Source organism: Thalassophryne amazonica, unplaced genomic scaffold, assembly GCF_902500255.1.
Source record: "Thalassophryne amazonica unplaced genomic scaffold, fThaAma1.1, whole genome shotgun sequence".
NCBI classification, from domain to species: domain Eukaryota; kingdom Metazoa; phylum Chordata; class Actinopteri; order Batrachoidiformes; family Batrachoididae; genus Thalassophryne; species Thalassophryne amazonica.
The window spans coordinates 493443-518650 of NW_022986252.1; the positions used below are offsets into that span (position 1 = coordinate 493443).

Sequence of the window (25208 nt, forward strand, 5' to 3'; positions counted from 1 at the left end):
ATATACAGGCACTAGAGCCCATTGGTACCATGTTTGTGCCCAGAGTCCATGATGTGAAGCAGATGAGTTTGTGCCTCCTGGACCTTACGTAGGTCAGTCACAGGTTACAGGGTGAGTCATCTGTTGATGGCTACCTGCCCTGAAATTTGCAAAGGACACGCTCCACAACAAATTCCTCCCAAAGAGTTTATATTTACACTCTGTCACAGTGTTAAAGTGTCTGATTCAGCTCAGATTAAAGCTACTGTATGTAAGATTGGAGCACTGGAGCAAATTCTATGTCCATCCAATATTGTGTTTTTAGGATTTTAAATCATAATTTGACCTATATGGAACATCAAACGACTTGAAATTTAACATAAAATAATATTTGCACCATATTTAACTTGAATTGGGTGAAGTTGTGGCTTTTCCAATAGATAGCGTGACACGAGGTTTATTTTCCTCTGCTTTGTATAGGCCCATTGATGTTTGACAAGGCACTGCGGGGCTGTTAGCTCATACATCCTTTGGAAATATAAATCACAGATTTTTATGTATGTATATTATTCACATTTCATTTCCAATGAATGAAGAATTAAAAGTTCATTAGGTTGTACTTGCATTATATAATTTATATTTCCATATTCCATCAATCGCATAAAATGGTCTCAAAATGACCAGTAATATCATATTACTATTTTTAATTATATAATGGCTGAGTGGATCCTTGTCATTTGATTGGTGCTTTGTATGTCACATTACATGGATTAATTTGTCCCATTTGTGTTGGGTTGCATTTAGAGTGCAAATTTGGTTCCATACAATTGGCACCATTGCACTCTACACGCACGCGCCCATGTGTGATCGTGCACGTGATTGTGTATGTGCTCCCGCACACACACAAAACAAATCCACTGTGCTGTCTGGAGGCTGTCAGCAGGGAGAATGAAAAGCTGGACTCATGACGTGATTTTTTTTAATTCTTTTTTTTTTCTCTCACTGCACTGAGGATGTACACAGTCGACCATCCCGGGTGTGCGTGCACGCCAGCGGGCGACAACACGATGATTTGATTTGAGCTAACTGGCTCTGCTTGTAAGATACACACAAAATACACGCTGCTGTAAGCCATCTGGATGCATGAAGAGCTGTTCAGATGAAAAGCTGGCATGATTTTTGGCTGGACTGAGGAACGACAGTTTTTTTTTTTTTTTTATGGAAGTCTGAAGTTGGTGCACAGCATCACTGGACTACATGTCACAGTGGAACACCAAAATCTAAGTCCCTTTTCTGTTTATAAATTAATAAAATATTATGACAAGGATCTGTTTTAGCCGTTATATAAAACAAATAATGAATGTTTTTACATTCTTTGAATGGAATGAATATTTACTTTGGTGAAAGCTGGATCAAACTTGTTGAATGGTTTGTTCCATCTTTCACTTCATGAAATAACCGTACCATTGAACTCATGAACATTTATTATTTGTATACTATTTTCTGAGGCAATACATTCTTCAGCAAATTTTATTGTGAAAGTTGCATAGAACGGCTTACAAGTGAACTTATGTCCATTAGACCTGTTCAAAATGTCAAATGTTTCAAAATCTTTTGGGTCACATGTTCTTGTTCCACTAATAAAATAAAAGATAAAGAGGGAGAGGAACATGTGTCACTCTGGGAGACCTCTAAATCTTATATGATTGAGTTCAGTTTTGGTCTGCACCTGTGGAACAAAAACATGTGACCTGAAGAGTCTCACAACTTTTATTTTTTTCACTATATAACATGAACAGCCCTAATGACCATCTAAGACTAAGAAGGTTGGGCTGGTTAAGGAACAGTCAGGCCTGTGTGGGACTTTGGTATTTGGTAGTTTCCTGTCTCCTTGTGCGGTGGCAGACTTGTTGATTGTGTGCCTTTTGGCAGTGTGAGATGGCCTTTCCTCGAGTGAAGCCTGCACCTGATGACAGCGCCTTCAGCGAGTGTCTGCTGAAAAGGAACCAGGATCTGAGTCCCACTCCCGCGGAGCAGGTGTGTGTGTGTGTGTGTGTGTGTGTGTGTTACTCTCTGATGCTGTGCATTTGACTGTGTTTCTCTTTTTGGATTCAGTCCTCCATCTTGTCGCTTGTGACAAAGATCAATAACGTCATCGACAACCTTATTGTTGCACCTGGGAACTTCGAAGTGGTGAGTCCTTGTGATATGTAGTTAAACCAAAACATTTTACAGGTCTTCACATTCATCACTTAGTGGTAAGATGAGTGTTTTCCAAATGTTGTAAAGCACCATGTCCAGAAGCTCCTCAGTGTTGGTGCTTACGTTACGTCAGGATGTGCAGTAATGGAAGTTTTCCAGGAATTCCCAGAAATATGGGTTTTTACTTTCATGGTTGAATGTTTCTGGCTTATTTTTGATAGATACGGCAGGATCCAGCAGGGGTGGTGGCCAAGTGGTTAATGCGCTTGGTTTCAGTTCCGAAAGTTCCGGGTTCAAATCCCACCCCTGCCACATTTCTCCATGTCATGTGGAGTTGCGTCAGGAAGGGCATCCGGCGTAAAACTTGTGCCAATTCAACATGCAGATCCACCTTGGATTTGCTGTGGTGGCCCCGAGTGCAAACAAGGGAGCAGCCGAAGGGACTTAAAGTCGTGTTCAGAATAATAGTAGTGCTATGTGACCAGTGGTGGGCACACTTCCGATAATCCAATAACAGATAATTATCAAAGATGGTTTTTTTTTATCGGATTATCTTTTTAGATAACTTTAAAAAACATTATCGGACCAATTATCTTCCGATTAATCTTTGTCAGATAACTTTTAAACCGATAAACAAACAAAGCTGAAAAGCGACAAGCATTTTTAAAATTAGTTTAGCACTCACCTGTTAAAAACTTTGTAACAGACGCACAGCTATAACCTTTGCTAACAGAAGAGAGTCGCTTGTATAAAAAGCATCTCAATCCTCGGCAAACAAAAGAGAAACGGCCCCAAAAGAAAAAAAAAAAAAAAAATTTCTTTTAACACCATACCAATAGGCTGCCAATATCACCTAAGTCATCCAGAGGCATACGTTTTTAACTTATGGTTCAAATTTTAACCAAGCAAATTTTGGACAAGTTGTTTAAAATTACTGTCATGTCTGAAGTTTTATTAAGTGAAAATATCAGATATGTTTTAGTTTTAAAGTAATGTGCTAATTTTTAAGGTTTTGTGAGCACATCCTGTGACCCGCAGTGCATTTTGGGTAGGATGATGTAATCTCAGTACATCACGACAGGACAAATGCATTTCAGACACTCTGTTCAGGCTCCACAGACAACAGCATTAAACTCTAGTGCCTAAAACTCTCGAATATATTTTCTGCGTTTATAGATGTTGGTTTTATTTGCGTTTGTTAAATTCCACGCAATTTAAATGTAGCAGACAGGGATTACTGTATCTGGAATTTTGTTTTCAAGGCCTCTACTGCCATCTACTGGTCAGTAGTGTTCACTAAGCATGTGGGAACCAGTAGATAGCAGTGTTCTATTTATTTTGACCCCGGTTATGTCAGATGATTGTCAAATCAACTTTTTGGCTTTGCAAATGGCTTTTTTTGTGTGCAATGAATGTATACATTATACAAGTTTCACTTTTTTAATGGAATTACAACCTTATTTCTTTTTCAAATTCTCCCATTTTTTGCATCCAGGCTCCAGCCTTATTTCCTTTAGAAATTTCCTTGACAAATAATATCAGTCTATTAGGACGTCATGTGATGTTACACATATACGTGTGTGTGTGTGTGTGTGTGTATTTTCCAACTTATTCCCATTGATTAAACTTGTCATTTTCTGCCTGAAAGCTTATTAGATGAGTGTGTTCAGGGCTTCGTTTGTTTACTAAATACACACACGTTACAGACCTTGAAATCCAACAGCAGGGATTGATATTATCCAAAGATTTATGAACATACAAATTAACGTGCTTACGCTTTATCATGATTTTCTCCGTTGTGAGATATAAAAGTGTCTTATCGTAGCGTTCGTGTGTATATGCATTATAACGCAGCACACGAGCGACGTTACGATATTCTTCAAAACGACAACATACGCAACATGAGTATGTGAGCAGGAGGCCAGCTCAGTGGAACAACAGGTGGCTGACTTCCTGCAATCTAAAGGTATTCAAATGGACTGTAATAACATTGAAGCGTGCCACCCCCTGCCCAGGAGAGAGGATGGAGACAAGCGAGCTGTTATGAGGTTTGTCAACAGAAAACATAAAATGGCATTGTTAAAACAGGGACGGAAACTTAAAGGAACAAACGTATTCATCAATGAACATCTGACCAAAAGAAACGCAGACATCGCCAGGAAAGCTCGTTTCTTAAAAAAGCAGGGAAAAATTCAACAGACATGGACATCCAACTGCAAAACATTCATCAAACTGAACGGAACACCAGAATAAGTGAAGGTTATGGTAATCAGGAACATCGAGGAACTGGACAAATACGACCAATAAGGTATGAGGACACAAACACATCACAACACCATGACACAGACCAGAGGAACCTATTCATCTACTACATCATCTACATCTGGAGACAAGAAGGATATAACTCAAAGGATTGCTGATCATGGAAAAGTATAACTGAGAATATTTAAATACACAGACCACAATGTACTGGACTTGGAGCACGATATAGACCCGGACAATAATTTCTTCTCAAATATCAATGACAGTTGTTGCTATTATACAGATGAACAGTTTAATCGGATCATTAAAACGGATAACTAATTATCAATAATCCATTTCAACAGCAGAAGTCTGTATGCAAACTTTAACAACATTAAAGAATATTTAAGTCAATTTAAAAAAATATTTAACATAATTGCTATATCAGAAACATGGATCAATGAAGATAAAGGAATGGATTTTGAACTGGATGGATATGAATTTAATTGTGTAAACAGAATAAGAGTGGAGGAGGAGTGGCTGTGTATGTGGATAAGAACATGGATTATAAAATAGTAGACAATATGACAACTGTGATTGATAACTTATTAGAATGTATAACTATTGAAATATGTGAAGAAAAAAGCAAAAATGTATTAGTCAGCTGTATATATAAAGCACCAGGATCTAGTATTGAAACATTCACTGACTGTATGGGAAAAATGTTCTTAAAAACTAATAAAAAAAAAAAAAACTGTGTTCATTTGTGGTGACTTAAATATTGATCTGCTCAATCCAAATAAGCATAAAATAACAGATGAATTTATCAATATAATGTACAGTATGAGTTTATATCCAAAAATCACCAGGCCAAGCAGAATAACATCCCATAGTGCTACCTTAATTGATAATATATTCAGCAATGATATTGAGAATAACACTGAGTGGATTATTAATCAATGACATTAGTGATCATCTACCAGTTTTCATCGTTTATAATAGAAAACATCGGCGGAATCAGCCAGAGGAGAAAATAAAATACAGGCGAGTGCGGACAGAGGAAAACATGAACACACTAAAGAAGGATTTACAGGAGCAAAACTGGGAAAAGGTATACAGTGAAAGTGATGTTGATAGTGCATATGAAACTTTTTTTTACAAATATTTACATCATTATATGATAAATTGTCCAATTAAACAAGACTACAGAAAACAAAAAATCCAAGCTCGACCATGGATGACGAAAGGGTTACGAAATGCATGTAATAAGAAAAATACACTGTATAGAGAATTCATAAAACTAAAGAGGCAGAAAATAGATATAAGAAATTACGGGTTTGTAGGAAGGAATATTATAGTAACATATAATAACAAAAACAATATTAAAGGAATATGGGATATATTAAATAGCATTATCAAAAATGGTGGTAAAAAACAGTTACCCTCAGTATTTCATTGATAATAATGTCAATAAGGAAAATAAGGATGAGGTAGTCAACGGTTTAAATAATTTTTTTGTAAATATTGGACCAAGCTTGGCAGAAAAAATTCCCAATTCCCAACCTGAGGATTGGGATAATAATTTCATAGAAAGAAATCCCTGTTCAATGTTCCTCACAGCAGTGGATGGAAAAGAAATTATAGACATTGTGAATAATTGTAAATATAAAACATCTACCGATTTAAATGAAATTGATATGGTGGTGGTAAAACAGGTCATTGAATGGATTGTAGAACCATTAACATACATCTGTAACTTATCATTTCAAACCGGTAAATGTCCCAATCAAATGAAAATAGCTAAGGTTGTGCCGCTGTATAAGACTTGGGATAGACACCACTTCACAAATTATAGACCTGTTTCTTTGCTTCCACAATTCTCCAAATTATTAGAAAAGTTATTCAATAATAGATTAGACAAATTCATAAATAAACATAAATTACTTACTGATAGTCAATATATCAGAGCACATAGTTCAACATCACTTGCATTAATAGAATCAGTTGAGATTACAAACGCCATAGACCACAAATTACATTCAGTTGGAATATTTATAGACCTTAAAAAGGCTTTTGATACAATCAATCATGACATATTAATCAGTAAACTTGAACAGTATGGGATTAGGGGGTTGGTGTTGCACTGGGTGAGAAGCTACTTAAGTAACAGAAAACAGTTTGTGAAGTTGGAATATACATCATCATGCTTGGACAATGCTTGTGGCGTCCCACAGGGGTCAGTATTGGGTCCAAAACTGTTTCTAATTTATATAAATGATATTGTCAATGTTTCCAAAATATTAAAATTAGTATTATTTGCAGATGACACAAGCATTTTTTGTTCAGGGGGGGATTTGCAGGAGTTACTGAGGAGGATCAGTATAGAAATGGGAAAATTGAAAATATGGTTTGACAGAAACAAATTATCATTAAACTTAAGTAAAACAAAATACATGTTATTTGGCTATTGTAATACAGACATACAGGTTCAGTTACAAGTCGAGGGGGTAGATATTGAAAGGGTACATGAAAATAAGTTTCTGGGGGTGATAATAGATAAGAAACTGGAAGACTCATATAAAACATATACAAAGTAAACTGTCAAGAAGCATTTCAGTTCTAAACAAAGCGAAACATATTCTGGACCACAACTCACTCCGCATTCTTTACTACTCACTGGTTTTACCATATTTACAGTACTGTGCAGAGGTATGGGGTAATACTTATAAAGGTACAACACAATCACTATCAGTAATGCAGAAAAGAGCTATAAGAATTATTCATAATACTGGCTATAGAGATCATACAAATCCACTATTTTTACAATCCAAATTCTTAAAATTCAGACTTGGTTCATTTTCAAACAGTACAAATCGTGTATAAAGTAATAAACAATTTACTTCCAGCAAATATTAAAAATGTTTTTTAACAGATCAGGGAGGGGGGGAGTCTGAGGGGGAAATTTAATTTAAAGCATCAGTGGGCACGAACAACATTAAAAGGTTTCTGTATTTCTGTCTGTGGGGTGAAGATGTGGAACAGATTGGGAGTGGGGCTCAAGCAATGTCCAAGCATGAACCAGTTCAAACAGCGGTACAAAAATGTTTTTTTCTAGGTATAGGGAGGAGGAAGGGTAATGAGGGTTAGGGTGTTTTTGTTTTTTGCTTCGGCTTGTAAATATATAGTATTTTGTATGTATACTCAACAAAAATATAAACGCAACACTTTTGGTTTTGCTCCCATTTTGTATGAGATGAACTCAAAGATCTAAAACTTTTTCCACATACACAATATCACCATTTCCCTCAAATATTGTTCACAAACCAGTCGAAATCTGTGATAGTGAGCACTTCTCCTTTGCTGAGATAATCCATCCCACCTCACAGGTGTGCCATACCGAGATGCTGATTAGACACCATGATTAGTGCACAGGTGTGCCTTAGACTGCCCACAATAAAAGGCTACTCTGAAAGGTGCAGTTTTGTTTTATTGGGGGGGGGGGGGGGGGATACCAGTCAGTATCTGGTGTGACCACCATTTGCCTCATGCAGTGCAACACATCTCCTTCGCATCATCCGTGAAGAGAACACCTCTCCAACGTGCTAAACGCCAGCGAATGTGAGCATTTGCCCACTCAAGTCGGTTACGACGACGAACTGGAGTCAGGTCGAGACCCCGATGAGGACGACCAGCATGCAGATGAGCTTCCCTGAGACGGTTTCTGACAGTTTGTGCAGAAATTCTTTGGTTATGCAAACCGATTGTTTCAGCAGCTGTCCGAGTGGCTGGTCTCAGACGATCTTGGAGGTGAACATGCTGGATGTGGAGGTCCTGGGCTGGTGTGGTTACACGTGGTCTGCGGTTGTGAGGCTGGTTGGATGTACTGCCAAATTCTCTGAAACACCTTTGGAGACGGCTTATGGTAGAGACATGAACATTCAATACACGAGCAACAGCTCTGGTTGACATTCCTGCTGTCAGCATGCCAACTGCACGCTCCCTCAAATCTTGCGACATCTGTGGCATTGTGCTGTGTGATAAAACTGCACCTTTCAGAGTGGCCTTTTATTGTGGGCAGTCTAAGGCACACCTGTGCACTAATCATGGTGTCTAATCAGCATCTTGGTATGGCACACCTGTGAGGTGGGATGGATTATCTCAGCAAAGGAGAAGTGCTCACTATCACAGATTTCGACTGGTTTGTGAACAATATTTGAGGGAAATGGTGATATTGTGTATGTGGAAAAAGTTTTAGATCTTTGAGTTCATCTCATACAAAATGGGAGCAAAACCAAAAGTGTTGCGTTTATATTTTTGTTGAGTGTAAGTAGGTATGTGTAGGTGTATATTTATGTTTGTGTATGTGTGTATATATGTGTGTATTTATGTTTGTGTATGTGTGTATATATGTGTGTGTGTATATACGTGGGCTGTCAAAGTAACGCTCCACCACAGGACAAACACCTCTGTTGAAAGCCTTAAGGACAAGTTGGAACATGTCCTGCCTGTTAAACAATTTCTCATATACTCACTCCACTGAAAGCCATCAAAAGCCGCCTGGATTTTACAAATGGCTATCAACACGGAGGTGTTTTTCCTGTGCCGCCGCACCGCGTCCCGACACGCGGACCCGTCCGCACGTCTTTCATTAAAAAAAATCTCCTTTAACAGTGGAATATCCGGATAGAATGCTGAAACCGACTTCTTCTGAAACTTCTCTGTTCTCTCACGACGTCCTGGATCAATAGAGCCTGAAATGTGGAGGTTTTCAGCTTGAACAGGCTGACGACGGCGGCTGAGAGCGCTGAGCGACGTCTCGCACCGTGGGAAGTCCTTAAAGCGACAGTATCACCTCAAAATCTCTCATCAGCCGTTAAAATTTTCACTGAAAACCAGCGTAATTTTTCGAACCGTGTCCACTTCGATGTGTCTCACAGGTTTAGAAAAAATTTTGATCAAACAACGCGCCAGTCTCTCAGCAACTTCTCAGACAAAGGAATTCCGACGAGGGGCTGGACGACTCCTCCCACAAGGAGTGCTCACAGGCGAATGACGTCACCGACAGGCGTGGAAAAACTCACGCATGCGCACGAGGGTTCAAGCATGTCTGACGTAAAAACATATGAATGAAATCCATATAGTTTTTGAAAAAAATAAAAAGGACCGTTACTTTATTGACAGCCCTCGTGTATATATATTGATATCGGTTTAGGTGTGTAGGAATCTGTGTATATGTGGCAAAGGGTATTACTGGTTGTGGGGAAGAAGCGGTAGGGTTAAATAAGCTGATGCTTCACCCTACCCCTTTTCGGACATGTTGGGTACACAGTAGGAACTTTTTTGTTGTTGTCTTTACTGATCTATCTTGTAATTGTTGTTGTATCAAATGTTTGAAATAAACAGTTTTCATTCATTCATTCAACATGCATCCAGCAGCAGACACGCTGCTGTCATAGACAACTGCCTGTAAAGTTTTTTGGCAAGTTACAACTTTCTAAACAGCGTAACTTGTAATGAAAGCCGCTTCATTTGTGCGGCTCTTTCGGCGCCATGTTTGTTTGTTTTTCAGAGACAGCAGTAAGCTCCTCCTACCCCTCCAAACGGAGGGATTTGTAGCCCTTCTCCGTCCCCTCCGCCTCGCTCCAAAAAGAGGCACTTTTACCCAGAATCCTTTGCGATCTGTCTGTTACAAAACCTCAGAATTAGTGCATTATTCAACATTAAAAGATATGTTATATTTTAACTTTGTACAAATGACATAATTGACATTAATGGAGTTATTCTATCGGTATTAATGTTATTCATAATCAAAACCATAAGTCAGCATGACTTTATTTTTCAAGACCTGCGCCTGAGTGTCATAATTGATAGAGTTGGCTTTATGGCTGTTCTCGGAGTGTCTCTGTGCTGGGAGCTCTGTAGTAAACAAGAGCTTCCAGCAGGGGCCAAATGTTGAAGGAAAAGTGTGGTCTCTCATTGTTGTGGTCTGTTTTTATTTTTATTATTATAAGCTATTAAATTTGTTCTACTACTAGTTGTAGATGTGTCAGAAGTAATATTGGAATTTATCTGTTATCGGTTATCTGTAACTTCAGATACATTTTTGGGTGGTTTATTGTTTTATCTTTATCGAAGATAACTTTTCAGTTATCTGATTATCTGTTATCGAAGTTAATTTTTTGGTTATCTGTGCCCACCACTGTATGTGACTAAAGATTAATCCAGGTTTTGAATATATTTCTTATTGTTACATGGGAAACAAGGTACCAGTAGATTCTCACAAATCCAACAAGACCAAGTATTCATGATATGCACACTCTTAAAGCTATGAAATTGGGCTATTAATTAAAAAAAAGGTAGAAAAGGGGGTGTTCACAATAATAGTAGCATCTGCTGTTGATGCTACAAACTCAAAACTATTATGTTCAAACTGCTTGTTTAGCAATCCTGTGAATCACTAAACTATTATGTAGTTGTATAACCACAGTTTTTCATGATTTCTTCACATCTGCGAGGCATTAATTTTGTTGGTTTGGAACCAAGATTTTGCTGGTTTACTAGTGTACTTGGGGTCATTGTCTTGTTGAAACACCCATTTCAAGGGCATGTCCTCTTCAGCATAAGGCAACATGACCTCTTCAAGTATTTTGACATATCCAAACTGATCCATGATACCTGGTATGCGATATATAGGCCCAACACCATAGTAGGAGAAACATGCCCATATCATGATGCTTGCACCACCATGCTTCACTGTCTTCACTGTGAGCTGTGGCTTGAATTCAAGAGTTTGGGGGTTGTCTCACAAACTGTCTGCGGCCCTTGGACCCAAAAAGAACAATTTTACTCTCATCAGTCCACAAAATATTCCTCCATTTCTCTTTAGGCCAGTTGATGTGTTCTTTGGCAAATTGTAACCTCTTCTGCACGTCTTTTATTTAACAGAGGGACTTTGCGGGGGATTCTTGCAAATAAATTAGCTTCACACAGGCGTCTTCTAACTGTCACAGCACTTACAGGTAACTCCAGACTGTCTTTGATCATCCTGGAGCTGATCAATGGGTGAGCCTTTGCCATTCTGGTTATTCTTCTATCCGTTTTGATGGTTGCTTTCCGTTCCACGCGTCTTTTTTTTTTGTTTTTGTTTTTTTGTCCATTTTAAAGCATTGGAGATCATTGTAGATGAACAGCCTATAATTTTTTGCACCTGCGTATAAGTTTTCCCCTCTCCAATCAACTTTTTAATCAAACTACGCTGTTCTTCTGAACAATGTCTTGAACGTCCCATGTTCCTCAGGCTTTCAAAGAGAAAAGCATGTTCAACAGGTGCTGGCTTCATCCTTAAATAGGGGAACCTGATTCACACCTGTTTGTTCCACAAAATTGACAAACTCACTGACTGTCACACTACTATTATTGTGAACACCCCCTTTTCTACTTTTTTTTACTAATAGCCCAATTTCATAGCCTTAAGAGTGTGCATGTCATGAATGCTTGGTCTTGTTGGATTTGTGAGAATCTACTGAATCTACTGGTACCTTGTTTCCCATGTAACAATAAGAAATATACTCAACCTGGATTAATCTTTTTAGTCACATAACACTACTATTATTCTGAACACTACTGTATGCGGATGGGGGGGAAAAAAAACTGAAGACGGGCTGGAAACAGTGTACCAAACCGGACATGCTGGCGGTTGCAGAGTAGCTTTCTGATCTCTGTGATCGTGGCTCTGTCTTTGGCGACTCTTGCAGTATAATCCGGAAAGATAGCGACCGCCTCCCCGTTGGACCGAAGTGGGGCTTGCGTGCACCCCAGCTCAGTATCTCAACAGTCTCAGAAGTAATGGAATTTGGCTACTACACATGTCTCCATCAGGTTTCTGTGAGCGCACCGCCTCATCCAGCTACAGCACTTTGGCACCAGCTTTGAAACCGATGCCGTGGAGCTTAGACCGGTCGTTTCAGGCTCTCCCAGTATTCTGATGTTGGTGCTCTTCCTTCCGTGTCTTGCCACCTCAGTCTTCAGAGTATTTACTGTAGTCTGTAAAGTCACCACCTCATCTGACCATGTTGACAGTCTGGTCTTCATGTCCTGGATCACCCTGATATCGGGGTTAATGTGAGGCATTATTGTAAAGCGTTTTGAGCGTCTGACTCCAGACTCCACGTCCATCTCTGGTTTAGCTGGAGGCTCTTCTGCCAGGGCGGCGGGACCAGGGTGGCTTGAGGTGGTGACGAGCCTCGTGGTCGCTGCTCCATTGAATTTAAATTTGTGCAGATTCATCACCATTTACTCAAACATATACCTTCACCCAGCTTTGAAAATATTTTCAGAGCAGTTTGATTATTACGCAGCGCACTTACTATCTTAAAGTAAGAAAAATTTGACAAGAGCTCAAACAAAATATGTTTAACGCTGTTGCCAGCCCAACAGTGTTCCAAGGAGCAGTGCTGTGTTGAGGTGGGAAAACTGGATTAGTGTGGATGAAAGGGTGAATAGCTGATCAATTTATCGGTGTGTGGGCTCGGCCTTAAACCCTCGCAGAGGCCTGATGTCCTGTTTCTTTCCCCCTAAAATCTGTTGTTCCATAATAGTCGATGTGCTAACCATTTACAGTCAGCTTTGTGGCTTGGTTACTAGAAATGAACACACGAGTAATCATGTGCCTTTCTTTGCTGTAGCAAATTGAAGAGGTGCGCCAGGTTGGCTCTTACAAGAAGGGCACCATGACAACGGGACACAACGTTGCTGATCTGGTGGTCATTCTCAAGATCCTTCCTACATGTGAGTGTCAGTGATTTATCGCCCGCTTTTCAAAGCAATGTGGGATGTGTAGAAAAGGCAAACTTCATTGTAGAGTGCAGGTATGAGCTTTTCTGTAAGCTGGTTACATGATGAAGCTCATTCTGTGGCTCCAACATCAGCAGATATATATATATATCTGGAATTCCGACGAGGGGCTGGACGACTCCTCCCACAAGGAGTGCTCACAGGCGAATGATGTCACCGACAGGCGTGGAAAAACTCACGCATGCGCACGAGGGTTCAAGCATGTCTGACGTAAAAACATATGAATGAAATCCATATAGTTTTTGAAAAAAATAAAAAGGACCTATACTTTACGGACAGACCTCGTGTGTATATATATATATAAACAAACACTAAAAAAAGAAAAGTCCTAAAAATATTATTCTTACTCTGGACTTCGACCTCAGCTATGACCAGATTTGCTCCTAGAAGTCCCCATTTTATAAAATTTTCTTGGGGGAGGCCCCCCCTCCACACCTTCCCTGTATAGTGGCACCATTGGCCCTTCATACCAGTCCAACATTTTCCATCATGACCTGTTGATACCCATGTGATTTTCTTCTCCTTATTGCTCTCTACAGTAGAGGCAGTTGCTGCTCTTGGCAACAAAGTAGTAGAAACTCTCCGCACTCAAGACCCAACTGAAGGTAACATATAGAGATGTCGCTGTTAATTGTCTCCTTTTTTATTAAGAATTTTGTAATACTTTACAATCGTACTTGCACTGGTTGGGTACAGGTATCCATGACTGAAAAATATTTCATATGTAGCTGTTAAATAAAAATGAAAGATGATTTTGGTTTAGGCCTGCTCTGTAGGCACCGTAATTTAATTGGTCACCGTTCGGTACCCCACTGAGATTAAGTCCTCTTTTAAGGTACTCATTTTTATTATAATGCCCATGCATTGAATATCAAAATGTTCAGAACAATCTCAGCTTTCAGAATGTGTCCTATAATTGTCTAGAACAGGGGTTCCCAAGTTTGGTCCTCGAGATCTACCTTCCTGACATCCAATGAAAGGCTCATTAAAAGCTTGCTAGCGAGCCTTTCATTGGATTCAGGTGTGTTGGAACAGGAAGGCAACTAGCAGTGTCAGGAAGGTAGATCTCGAGGACCAAACTTGAGCACCGCTGGTCTAGAATACTAGAAAGAGAAATAATTTGGCTTGAAAGCTGACAAATCACTCCTTTAGTAATGTGGACAAACTGTTTTGGTGCTTGAAATGTATTCACCAAAGTCTCTGGCTCACACAAAGTAGTGCTATATATATATATATGTATATGTATGTATATATGTATGTATGTATGTATGTATGTCATGGCCAGGTCTTGCAGATCAAAGTGTTGAGGAGAATCTCAGCTTTCAGAAAATGTAGCTTATTTGTACAGAACACTGCTGGTGCTAGAAAAAGGTTCAGCAAAGTCTTTCACTTACAAAGTACTATATTATATGAAGTAAATTGTACATCAGTGTGTAATAATGTCAGTTGAAAATATGTAATGTTGTAGATTGTGTGAAAATGCTATTGGTCACGATACATAACCACATTTTTATGTTCATTCATTACTTCGACTCTAACTCAATACTTTAATGTTATATCAATTAAGGATGGGGCTGGTCGGTTCGGCTTTTGAGGCCAATGTAGTTCATGTATCGGAAATTAGCGATGCAACCTGCGGCATTTTCTGATAGAGGAAAGGAGCCGCGTCTGCAACACCGATGCTGGCTCATAGATCTGGCAACTTGCTTCAGACAGATTGTTTGCTGTTGATACTCTTCTAATCTCTACACAGTTATATTCCTTTGTTTCATTTATGTTTAACGCTTCTTTTGGTTTTTAAGTGTCTACTGTGAATCTTATTTAAATGCAGTCCTCCTGTTGTAAATCGCTAGCGGTTAGCTTTCCCTAGCAGAAAGTGGTTAGCTTTCCCTAGCAGAAACCTCCTGGTTTCTTTCATTACTGTTTTTACCAGTCTAATACTTCTGTTCATTGTTCAGTGTAACTGCTGTGAATTTTAGCTCATTAATTTACCCCTGTGTGAACCTTAGGGGTGGTTAGCGGTTAGCTTGTGCTTGCTTGGCTATACTTTTGAATTTTCTGGTGCACAAAGTACACTACACTTCACTTAAATCCTGCTTGAGGCTGGCAGATAAGGTGGCTCTTTTAGAGAGCCGTGTCCATAAGCGAGAACAACTTAATAGCTCAGTAGATGTTACGGGCACTCCAGACGAGGTTAGTGTTGGGCCGGCTAGCGTGCCCATTAGCATCAGCCTAGAAACACTGGCTGTGGAGGACGGCTTTCAGACTGGTTAGGCGGAGGAAGCCGCGTAGGGCTTGGTGCCCGGTTGTGGTACCCTGATCAAACTCACCATTCTTGGGGGATTGCACCACCTTTTTTAAAACCACGCACACCCAAAACACAGTCACCTTGATTCCGTGATTACTTGCATGACCTCAAGCATAAGGCTAGAGGTCTAGAACAGAAACAGCGTAGTTCAAAACCTAGAAGTATTTCACCTTGCATGGTGTGATGCTATCTTAGACTATAAGCATGTATTACTGGCTACAAAGTGGACTACTCTGATTTGATCAACAAAAACAAGCATAACTCAAAGTTCTTGTTCAACACGGTGGCAACACTTATTCATGGACAACCACCTGTAGTTCGCGCTCCTTTTACAGCACAAGATTTCCTGGATTACTTTAGGAAGAAAATAGATAACATTAGATTAAACATATCCCAGCATGCCTTAACCCAGCCACTACACCCTGATATTGATGTGGGCGCCACTACTGAGGTATTACCTAGATTTACAGAATTTGATAGTATCTCACTAGGCATGCTGACGAAACTCGTAATGTCAACAAAAAGCACAACCTGTTTATTTGATCCTATACCAACAAAACTGTTTAAAGACCTGTGGTCCACTCTTGGGCTGACTGTGCTGGAAATTATTAATCTTTCTTTAACTTCTGGATCTGTTCCTAAATGTTTTAAATCTGCAGTGATTAAACCATTACTTAAGAAATCTAATCTTGACCCTAGTGTATTGAAAAACTATCAGCCGATATCAAATCTATCATTTTGCTCTAAAATTCTGGAAAAAGTGGTGTCACGGCAGCTCGTAGACTATCTTACTGAGAATAATAGTAATACTGAGATTACCTTTCACTGCTATGCTGATGATACTCAGTTATATCCTTAAAATCCTTAGAAGATTGCCTTCGAAGATCAGTGAGAAGCTACTTTTAAACTCTAAGACTGAAATGATGGTTCTTGGTCCAGTGAGACATCGGCATCAATTTGACCAGTTAACGCTTAGCCTAGGCTTGTGTGTCATACATCACACTGGCAAAGTGAGGAACCTTGGGGTAATTTTTGATCCTACATTGTCCTTTGACCTCCACATTGGACACATTTACGAGGACTGCTTTCTTCCACCTGTTAAATATCGTGAAGATTTGTCCCATCCTGTCTATGGCTGCTGCTGAGACAGATTCATGTGTTTATCTCTTCTAGATTGGATTACTGCAATGTTCTATATTCTGGTTTACCACAGTCCAGCATTAGGGCTCTCCAATTGGTTCAAAATGCTGCAGCCAGACTTCTGACACGAAGCAGAAATTTTGACCACATTACACCCATTTTGGCGTCTCTTCACTGGCTTCCTGTCCCAGTGAGATCAGATTTTAAGGTTCTGCTACTAGTTTATAAAATTGTTCACGGACTGGCACCTCCCTACCTAGCTGACCTAATGAAACCCTATGTACCGACCCAGGCTCTGTGTTCTCAGGGTGCAGGACTACTTTGTGTCCCTAGGGTGACTAAAAGTCTGTGGGTCACAGAGCTTTCTCTTATTGTGTACCTGGATACGGCCCGCGGCCCGTATCCGGCCCTTTGTCTGACTCAGATTGGCCCGCAAATACCAGGAAATTAAAGAATAAAATATTTACTATTCTATTGTGTTAGTGTTGCGTGTGACCTTCGTCCACCTCCCAAGCAGCTTGTGGCTGCGTGTGCGTGTCCTCCGGAGTATAGCAGAGCCTGGCACAGAGTGATCGCCCCGCGCCACACAGCCTGGTACTATGCCATCATGTTTGCTACACAGCCTGGCATGGTGCCATCGCGTAATACCAGAGCCTGGCACGGAGTGATCACACCACGCCACACAGCTTGGCGCGGCACCATCATGTCCGCCACACAGCGTTCACTCTTGGTGCTTTTCGGTGATGGGAAAGGTGCAGATCATTCATCCACCTTTTCCCAGCTTTTTGACTTTCTCCTTCGTTCAGCTGTCCTCCTGTGGTCATGTGACCAGGCCTTATTTGATGAAGTTGAATAAATCCAGGTACAAGTCCTCTCTCACTGATCATGTTTCAGCTGTTTCACATTTGATACACTTGTTAAAGATCAACAGAGACCAGATTTCTCTCGCTGAATAAGAAAAAAGAACTGAAAAACACAAAAAATGTAAAAAGTGGTGGAAAATACAAATGTAGTGATGCACAGACATGACAAGAACTCGTGCAGTGGGACACTTTTTTTTTTCTCTGCACTGTTCAGTGACAGTGAGGTTGACTTTAATATCTGGTTTACACTGACAGTTGATGTGTGGTCTTCAGAAAACTAAGAACCTCTTTGTTCCAACAGTAAGTTTCAGTTTCAACAGTATATTAAACTCAAAATGTGTTTTGGAGTCAATGTGACTGACAATGATCACAAATGATTTGTGATCATTTTCAGTCACACAACGTCTCCCACCTCCTCGCCTTTTCTTCTCCACCAAGAACCACTGTTACGCCTTCTTTCAGTTTTTACTCTTTAATAGACTAAAAAATGATTACATATATTTTGTAAAATAAACTATTTTGAGGTCAAAGTAAAGCACTGTGCTTAATACCACCACAAAAATATGTGCAAAAATTTACATTCATATTTAATTCAGTTTACTATTTTTGATTAAAATATGATTTTACAGAAAAACTCTGGAAACTGAGTAGATATTGAATATATCAGAGTGAACTGAAGTCCGATAATCTCATGTTTCATGTCATATTCATTTAGCTAATTTATTTTTAATATACAGAGAGGAAAATAAGTATTTGAACACCCTGCAACAGAAATTCTGGCCCTCAGAGACCTGTTACTCCGCCTCTAAAAAGTCCACCTCCACTCCACTTATTATTCCAAATTAGAAGCACCTATTTGAGGTTGTTAGCTGCATAAAGACACCTGTCCACCCCACACAATCAGTAAGACTCCAACTACTAAAATGTCTAAGACCAAAGAGCTGTCGAAAGACACAGAGACAAAATTGTAGACCTCCACAAGGCTGGAAAGGGCTACGGGGCAACTGCCAAGCAGCTCGGTGAAAAAAGATCAACTATTGGAGCAATAATTACAAAATGGAAGAAGCTAAACATGACTGTCAATCTCCCTCGGACTGGGGCTCCATGCAAGATCCCACCTCGTGGCGTATCAATGATCCTAATGCCGCGTTCACACCGGGCGCGATCAGACGCTACAAATTTGTGGGGGTCGCGTGGCGACGGACGCGCCTCCTTCGCCCGGTGTCGCTCTGCTTGGGTGGACTTTCGCTGCGAAAATTCGCCCCGGTGCGTCATCAAATAGGAGGAGCTTCCATTCTGCTTGGCGTCGAGTCATTATGACGGAGCGAGTTGTTGTGAAAAGCTCCCAATAAAGAGAGTATCATTATTTGCTGCAGGAGCTGTGTCTGGATGACCGCTTTCAGCGGTCGTTCCGCCTCTGCGGGACCCAGTTTGAGGACCAACTGTCCCGTTCACGCGCGCACATGTAAACAATAAAAAAAAGAAACTCCGCTGCTTGCTGCAGCTCACTCCTCCCCCAAAAAACTGTCATAATTGTCTTTAGAAACCAGTCGCCATTTGCTTTATTATACATCTGTGTAGTTAATAAGTAAAATAATCTCCATGGATGATTCCCTCGCACGCGCACGTAAAATAAAAAGAAACTGCTCCCCCTGCTGTGGTGCTGCTGCTCGCTCCCAAAACTCTCATAATTGTGAAATAAAGGACAAAAGAGACACAAGTCCTGCTCACAGGCTGCTACCAGAGACAGGACATGTTAACTTCTTCAGTCAAACTCCAGACATCTCCACGTCACTACATATTCAGTCCCTGATTGGTCATCGCAGCGTGACAACATGAAAAAGTTCAGATTTTTCAAGTTGGGGAGGAGGGCAACGCGACGTGAGGCGACGCAATATCGCGCCACAAACGCGCAAAATGCTCAAAATCGCTTCACTCGCATCGTGCTGCACGGTTTGGCACCAAAATGCGTCCTTACATAGGGATTACATGGCAACCTGTGGCTGCAGTCGCTCGCGTCGCACCCGGTGTGAGCGCGGCATAAGAAAGTTGAGGAATCAGCCCAGAACTGCACGGGAGGAGCTGGTCAATGACCTGAAGAGAGTTGGCACCACTGTTTCCAAGGTTACTATGGGTAATACACTGACGTCATGGGTTAAAATCATGCATGGCACAGAAGGTTCCCCTGCTTAAATCAGCACACGTCCAGGCCCGTCTTAAGTTTGCCCATAACCATTTGGATGATCCAGAGGAGTCATGGGAGAAAGTTATGTAGTCAGATGAGACCAAAATAGAACTTTTGGTCGCCGTGTTTGGATGAAGAAGAATGCTGAGTACATCCCAAAAACACCGTCCCTACTGTGAAGCATGGGGGTGGAAGCATCATGCTTTGGGGTGTTTTTCTGCACATGGGACAGGACGACTGCACTGTATTAAGGAGAGGATGACTGGGGTCATGTATTACGAGATTTTGGGGAACAACCTCCTTCCCTCAGTTAGAGCATTTAAGATGGGTCGTGGATGGGTCTTACAGCATGACAATGACCTGAAGCACACAGCCAGGATAACCAAGGAGGGGCAAACTCTGAATTCAAGCCACAGTTCACAGTAACGACAGTGAAGCAAGGTGGCGCAAGCATCATGATATGGGCATGTTTCTCCTACTATGGTGTTGAGCCTATATATCACATACCAGGTATCATGGATCAGTTTGGATATGTCAAAATACTTGAAAAGGTCATGTTGCCTTATGCTGAAGAGGACATGCCCTTGAAATGGGTGTTTCAACAAGACAATGACCCCAAGCACACTAGTAAACCAGCAAAATCTTGGTTCCAAACCAACAAAATTAATGCCTCGCAGATGTGAAGAAATCATGAAAAACTGGTTATACAACTAAATACTAGTTTAGTGATTCACAGAATTGCTAAAAAAGTAGTTTGAACATAAAAGTTTTGAGTTTGTAGCATCAACAGCAGATGCTACTATTATTGTGAACACCCCCTTTTCTATTAATAGCCCAATTTCATAGCCTTAAGAGTGTGCATATCATGAATGCTTGGTCTTGTTGGATTTGTGAGAATCTACTGGTACCTTGTTTCCCATGTAACAATAAGAAATATACTCAAAACATGGATTAATCTTTTTAGTCACATAGCACTACTATTATTCTGAACACTAAAATCACTTTCTGGGGTTATATCTTGTTTAAATATAACCGAGAACACTTTTGATTTTAAAGTAAAAATCAACCAGAATGCACCATTTTTAAAAACGTTTTGGGGCGTTATGTCCCTGGACCCATCTGGAGGACTTGGTGCCTGTGTCACTCCGCTGCACAATCCACCCTACGGCAAAACGTTTCAGACAGATTTTTATTTTTCTCACCAGCACCTGTGTAAGCGGTTGAAGATGAGTAATGAGCCACATTTTATCTTATGGTGTATAAATGTACGTCTCAGTCAGAAAGCTAAGATTATTATGAACGTGCAATGCAGAAATGGTAAAATGGAGGAAAAAACCCAGAGGGTTAATGTTGACTCTTCTGATCCAGATGTGATAGAATTGATGCTGCTGTGATTCGTGGTTTCAGTCATGAAGTCCCACTCAGATTTTCTGGAAAAACCTCAGATTAAATCAAATCAATTTTATTTATATAGCGCCAAATCACAAACAGTGCTATATTTTTTGAATTTTTATGCTTAGATTTTTGCTGGCTATTGGTGGTCTGGGAGCAGGCACCGTCTCTACGGGGATGGGGTAATGAGGGGATGGCAGGTGGAGAGAAGCTGCAGAGAAGTGTGTAAGACTACAACTCTGCTTCCTGGTCCCAACCCTGGGTAGTCATGGTTTGGAGGATTTAAGAAAATTGGCCAGATTTCTAGAAATGAGAGCTGCTCCATCCAAAGTGGGATGGATGCCGTCTCTCCTAACAAGACCAGGTTTTCCCCAGAAGCTTTGCCAATTATCTATGAAGCCCACCTCATTTTTTGGACACCACTCAGACAGCCAGCAATTCAAGGAGAATATGCGGCTAAACATGCCACTCCCGGTCTGATTGGGGAGGGGCCCAGAGAAAACTACAGAGTCCGACATTGTTTTTGCACAGTTACACACCGATTCAATGTTAATTTTAGTGACCTCCGATTGGCGTAAGCGGGTGTCATTACTGCCGACGTGAATTACAATCATACCAAATTTACGCTTAGCCTTAGCCAGCAGTTTCAAATTTCCTTCAATGTCACCTGCTCTGGCCCCCGGAAGACAATTGACTATGGTTGCTGGTGTCGCTAACTTCACATTTCTGAAAACAGTCGGCAATAACCAGAGTTTGATCCTCGGCGGGTGTGTCGTCGAGTGGGGAAAAACAGAGATGTGAACGGGTTGGCGGTGTACACGGGGCTTCTGTTTAGGGCTACGCTTCCTCCTCAGTCACCCAGTCGGCCTGCTTTCCCGGCTGCTCGGGATCTGCCAGAGGGAAACTAACAGCGGCTAAGCTACCTTGGTCCGCACAGACTACAGGGGCCTGGCTAGCTGTAGAATTTTCCACGGTGCGTAGCCGAGTCTCCAGTTCACCCAGCCTGGCCTCAAAAGCTACGAATAAGCTACACTTATTACAAGTACCATTACTGCTAAAGGAGGCCGAGGAATAACTAAACATTTCACACCCAGAGCAGAAAAGTGCAGGAGAGACAGGAGAAGCTGCCATGCTTAATCGGCTAAGAGCTAGTAGCTGCGCTAAGCTAGTGGATTCCTAAAAACACAGTGAATAATGTGTAAATAATTTAGAGGTGATTCAGCAGAGGGAGTGCTTTAGTTAAGGCACGTGAAGATTGCACTGTGAAACAAATCGTTATCTAGTTAACTAGATCAATCTAACTGCGCAGATTAAACAGCCAACAGATACAGCAAAACACCGCTGTGCTCCGGAACAGGAAGTGATACAATACCGCAGTGAGAGCCAACCACCAGTAGAGGCAAGCAAGAGCTGTAGTCTATTGACGAGATAATCTCTTACTCAGAGTTTAGGTAGCTACTCTGCACTGTGTTGGTATATGGCATTGGAGAACATAACAAAGAAGGAATCATATCCTTAAACCTAGTTACAGCGCTTTCAGAAAGACTTCTACTGTAATGAAACTTATTCCCCACTGCTGGGTAGTCCATCAAAGTAAATGTAAATGTTATTAAGAAATGATCAGACAAAAACGGGTTTTCAGGGAATACTGTTAAGTCTTCAATTTCTATGCCATATGTCAGAACAAGATCTAAAGTATGGTTAAAGTGGTTGGTGGGCTCATTTACATTTTGAGCAAAACCAATAGAGTCTAATAATAGATTAAATGCAGTGTTGAGGCTGTCATTCTCAGCATCTATGTGGATGTTAAAATCGCCCACTATAATTATCTGAGCTAAGCACTAAATCAGACAAATGGTCTGAAAATTCAGAGGAACTCACAGTAACGACCAGGTGGACGATAAATAACAACAAATAAGTGTTTTTTGGGACTTCCAATTTGGATGGACAAGACTAAGTCAAGCTTTCAAATGAATTAAAGCTCTGTCTGGGTTTTTGATTAATTAATAAGATGGAATGGAAGATTGCTGCTAATCCTTCCCCTCAGCCCGTGCTACGAGCATTCTGACAGTTAGTGTGATTCGGGGGTGTTGACTCATTTAAACTAACATTCATCCTGCTGTAACCAGGTTTCTGTAAGGCAGAATAAATCAATATGTTGATCAATTATTATATCATTTACTAACAGGGACTTGGAAGAGAGACCTAATGTTTAATAGACCACATTTAACTGTTTGTCTGTGGTGCAGTTGAAGGTGCTATTTTTTTTCTTTTATGCTTAAATAGATTTTTACTGGTTGTTGGTGGTCAGGGAGGATCAGCTTGTGATGCTGAATTTTTGAGGTTTTGTTTGTGTTTGAAGGCTAATGTGATGTCATTGTTGGACTTTGTTTTCAGTGCTGTCCATGTTGACTAATGAGACTGGATTTGAAATCAGTTCTGCTGATGCCACTGTCAAGATCCTCATCACCACTGTTCCTCCCAACCTGCGCAAACTGGACACGGAGCTGCACTGTGAGCTACACCTGACCTCTCTAATCGCTGTCTTGTCTTTGTCCTGTATGATGTGGGACGTCCGTGGTCATTAATGAGCTTATTTTCCTCATCAAGCAGCACTCTATGCTGTGAACACTCGTGACTGAGACTTGGACAGACTTAGATTCTCATTCACAGAACAAAATGTCTTTGAAACTGGCTCAGCACAGGATTAAAATATCTAAAAAAAATATATATTGTAATATATCACGGTATAAAAGAATAGTTACAGTAGTAAAGTGACCTGTGAAGTTCACAGTAGTAAGGAGGTAATCAAATCAATTTTATTTATATAGCGCCAAATCACAACAAACAGTTGCCCCAAGGCGCTTTATATTGTAAGGCAAAGCCATACAATAATTACGTAAAAACCCCAACGGTCAAAACGACCCCCTGTGAGCAATTACTTGGCGACAGTGGGAAGGAAAAACTCCCTTTTAACAGGAAGAAACCTCCAGCAGAACCAGGCTCAGGGAGGGGCAGTCTTCTGCTGGGACTGGTTGGGGCTGAGGGAGAGAACCAGGAAAAAGACATGCTGTGGAGGGGAGCAGAGATCAATCACTAATGATTAAATGCAGAGTGGTGCATACAGAGCAAAAAGAGAAAGAAACAGTGCATCATGGGAACCCCCCAGCAGTCTGTCTATAGCAGCATAACTAAGGGATGGTTCAGGGTCACCTGATCCAGCCCTAACTATAAGCTTTAGCAAAAAGGAAAGTTTTAAGCCTAATCTTAAAAGTAGAGAGGGTGTCTGTCTCCCTGATCTGAATTGGGAGCTGGTTCCACAGGAGAGGAGCCTGAAAGCTGAAGGCTCTGCCTCCCATTCTACTCTTACAAACCCTAGGAACTACAAGTAAGCCTGCAGTCTGAGAGCGAAGCGCTCTATTGGGGTGATATGGTACTATGAGGTCCCTAAGATAAGATGGGACCTGATTATTCAAAACCTTATAAGTAAGAAGAAGAATGTTAAATTCTATTCTAGAATTAACAGGAAGCCCCGTTAGTACTGTAGCTGCAGCATTTTGAATTAACTGAAGGCTTTTCAGGGAACTTTTAGGACAACCTGATAATAATGAATTACAGTAGTCCAGCCTAGAGGAAATAAATGCATGAATTAGTTTTTCAGCATCACTCTGAGACAAGATCTTTCTAATTTTAGAGATATTGCGTAAATGCAAAGAAGCAGTCCTACATATTTGTTTAATATGCACTTTGATTGACATATCCTGATCAAAAATGACTCCAAGATTTCTCACAGTATTACTAGAGGTCAGGGTAATGCCATCCAGAGTAAGGATCTGGTTAGACACCATGTTTCTAAGATTTGTGGGGCCAAGTACAATAACTTCAGTTTTATCTGAGTTTAAAAGCAGAAAATTAGAGGTCATCCATGTCTTTATGTCTGTAAGACAATCCTGCAGTTTAGCTAATTGGTGTGTGTCCTCTGGCTTCATGGATAGATAAAGCTAGGTATCATCTGCGTAACAATGAAAATTTAAGCAATGCTAAT

The 25208-nt window shown here is 40.6% G+C and overlaps 1 protein-coding gene across 3 annotated transcripts in view; it reads left to right on the forward strand.

Annotated features, from left to right (window-relative positions):
- The window catches only part of ilf2 (interleukin enhancer binding factor 2), a 43688-nt gene that overhangs the window by 6622 nt on the left and 11858 nt on the right, over nucleotides 1-25208 (forward strand). For all 3 annotated transcript variants that reach the window (XM_034165356.1, XM_034165353.1, XM_034165355.1), the window contains exons 4-8: nucleotides 1912-2016; nucleotides 2095-2172; nucleotides 13107-13209; nucleotides 13815-13880; nucleotides 23561-23677. In XM_034165356.1, coding sequence (XP_034021247.1) covers nucleotides 1912-2016; nucleotides 2095-2172; nucleotides 13107-13209; nucleotides 13815-13880; nucleotides 23561-23677 — 469 coding nt within the window. The remainder of the gene's footprint in view (nucleotides 1-1911; nucleotides 2017-2094; nucleotides 2173-13106; nucleotides 13210-13814; nucleotides 13881-23560; nucleotides 23678-25208) is intronic.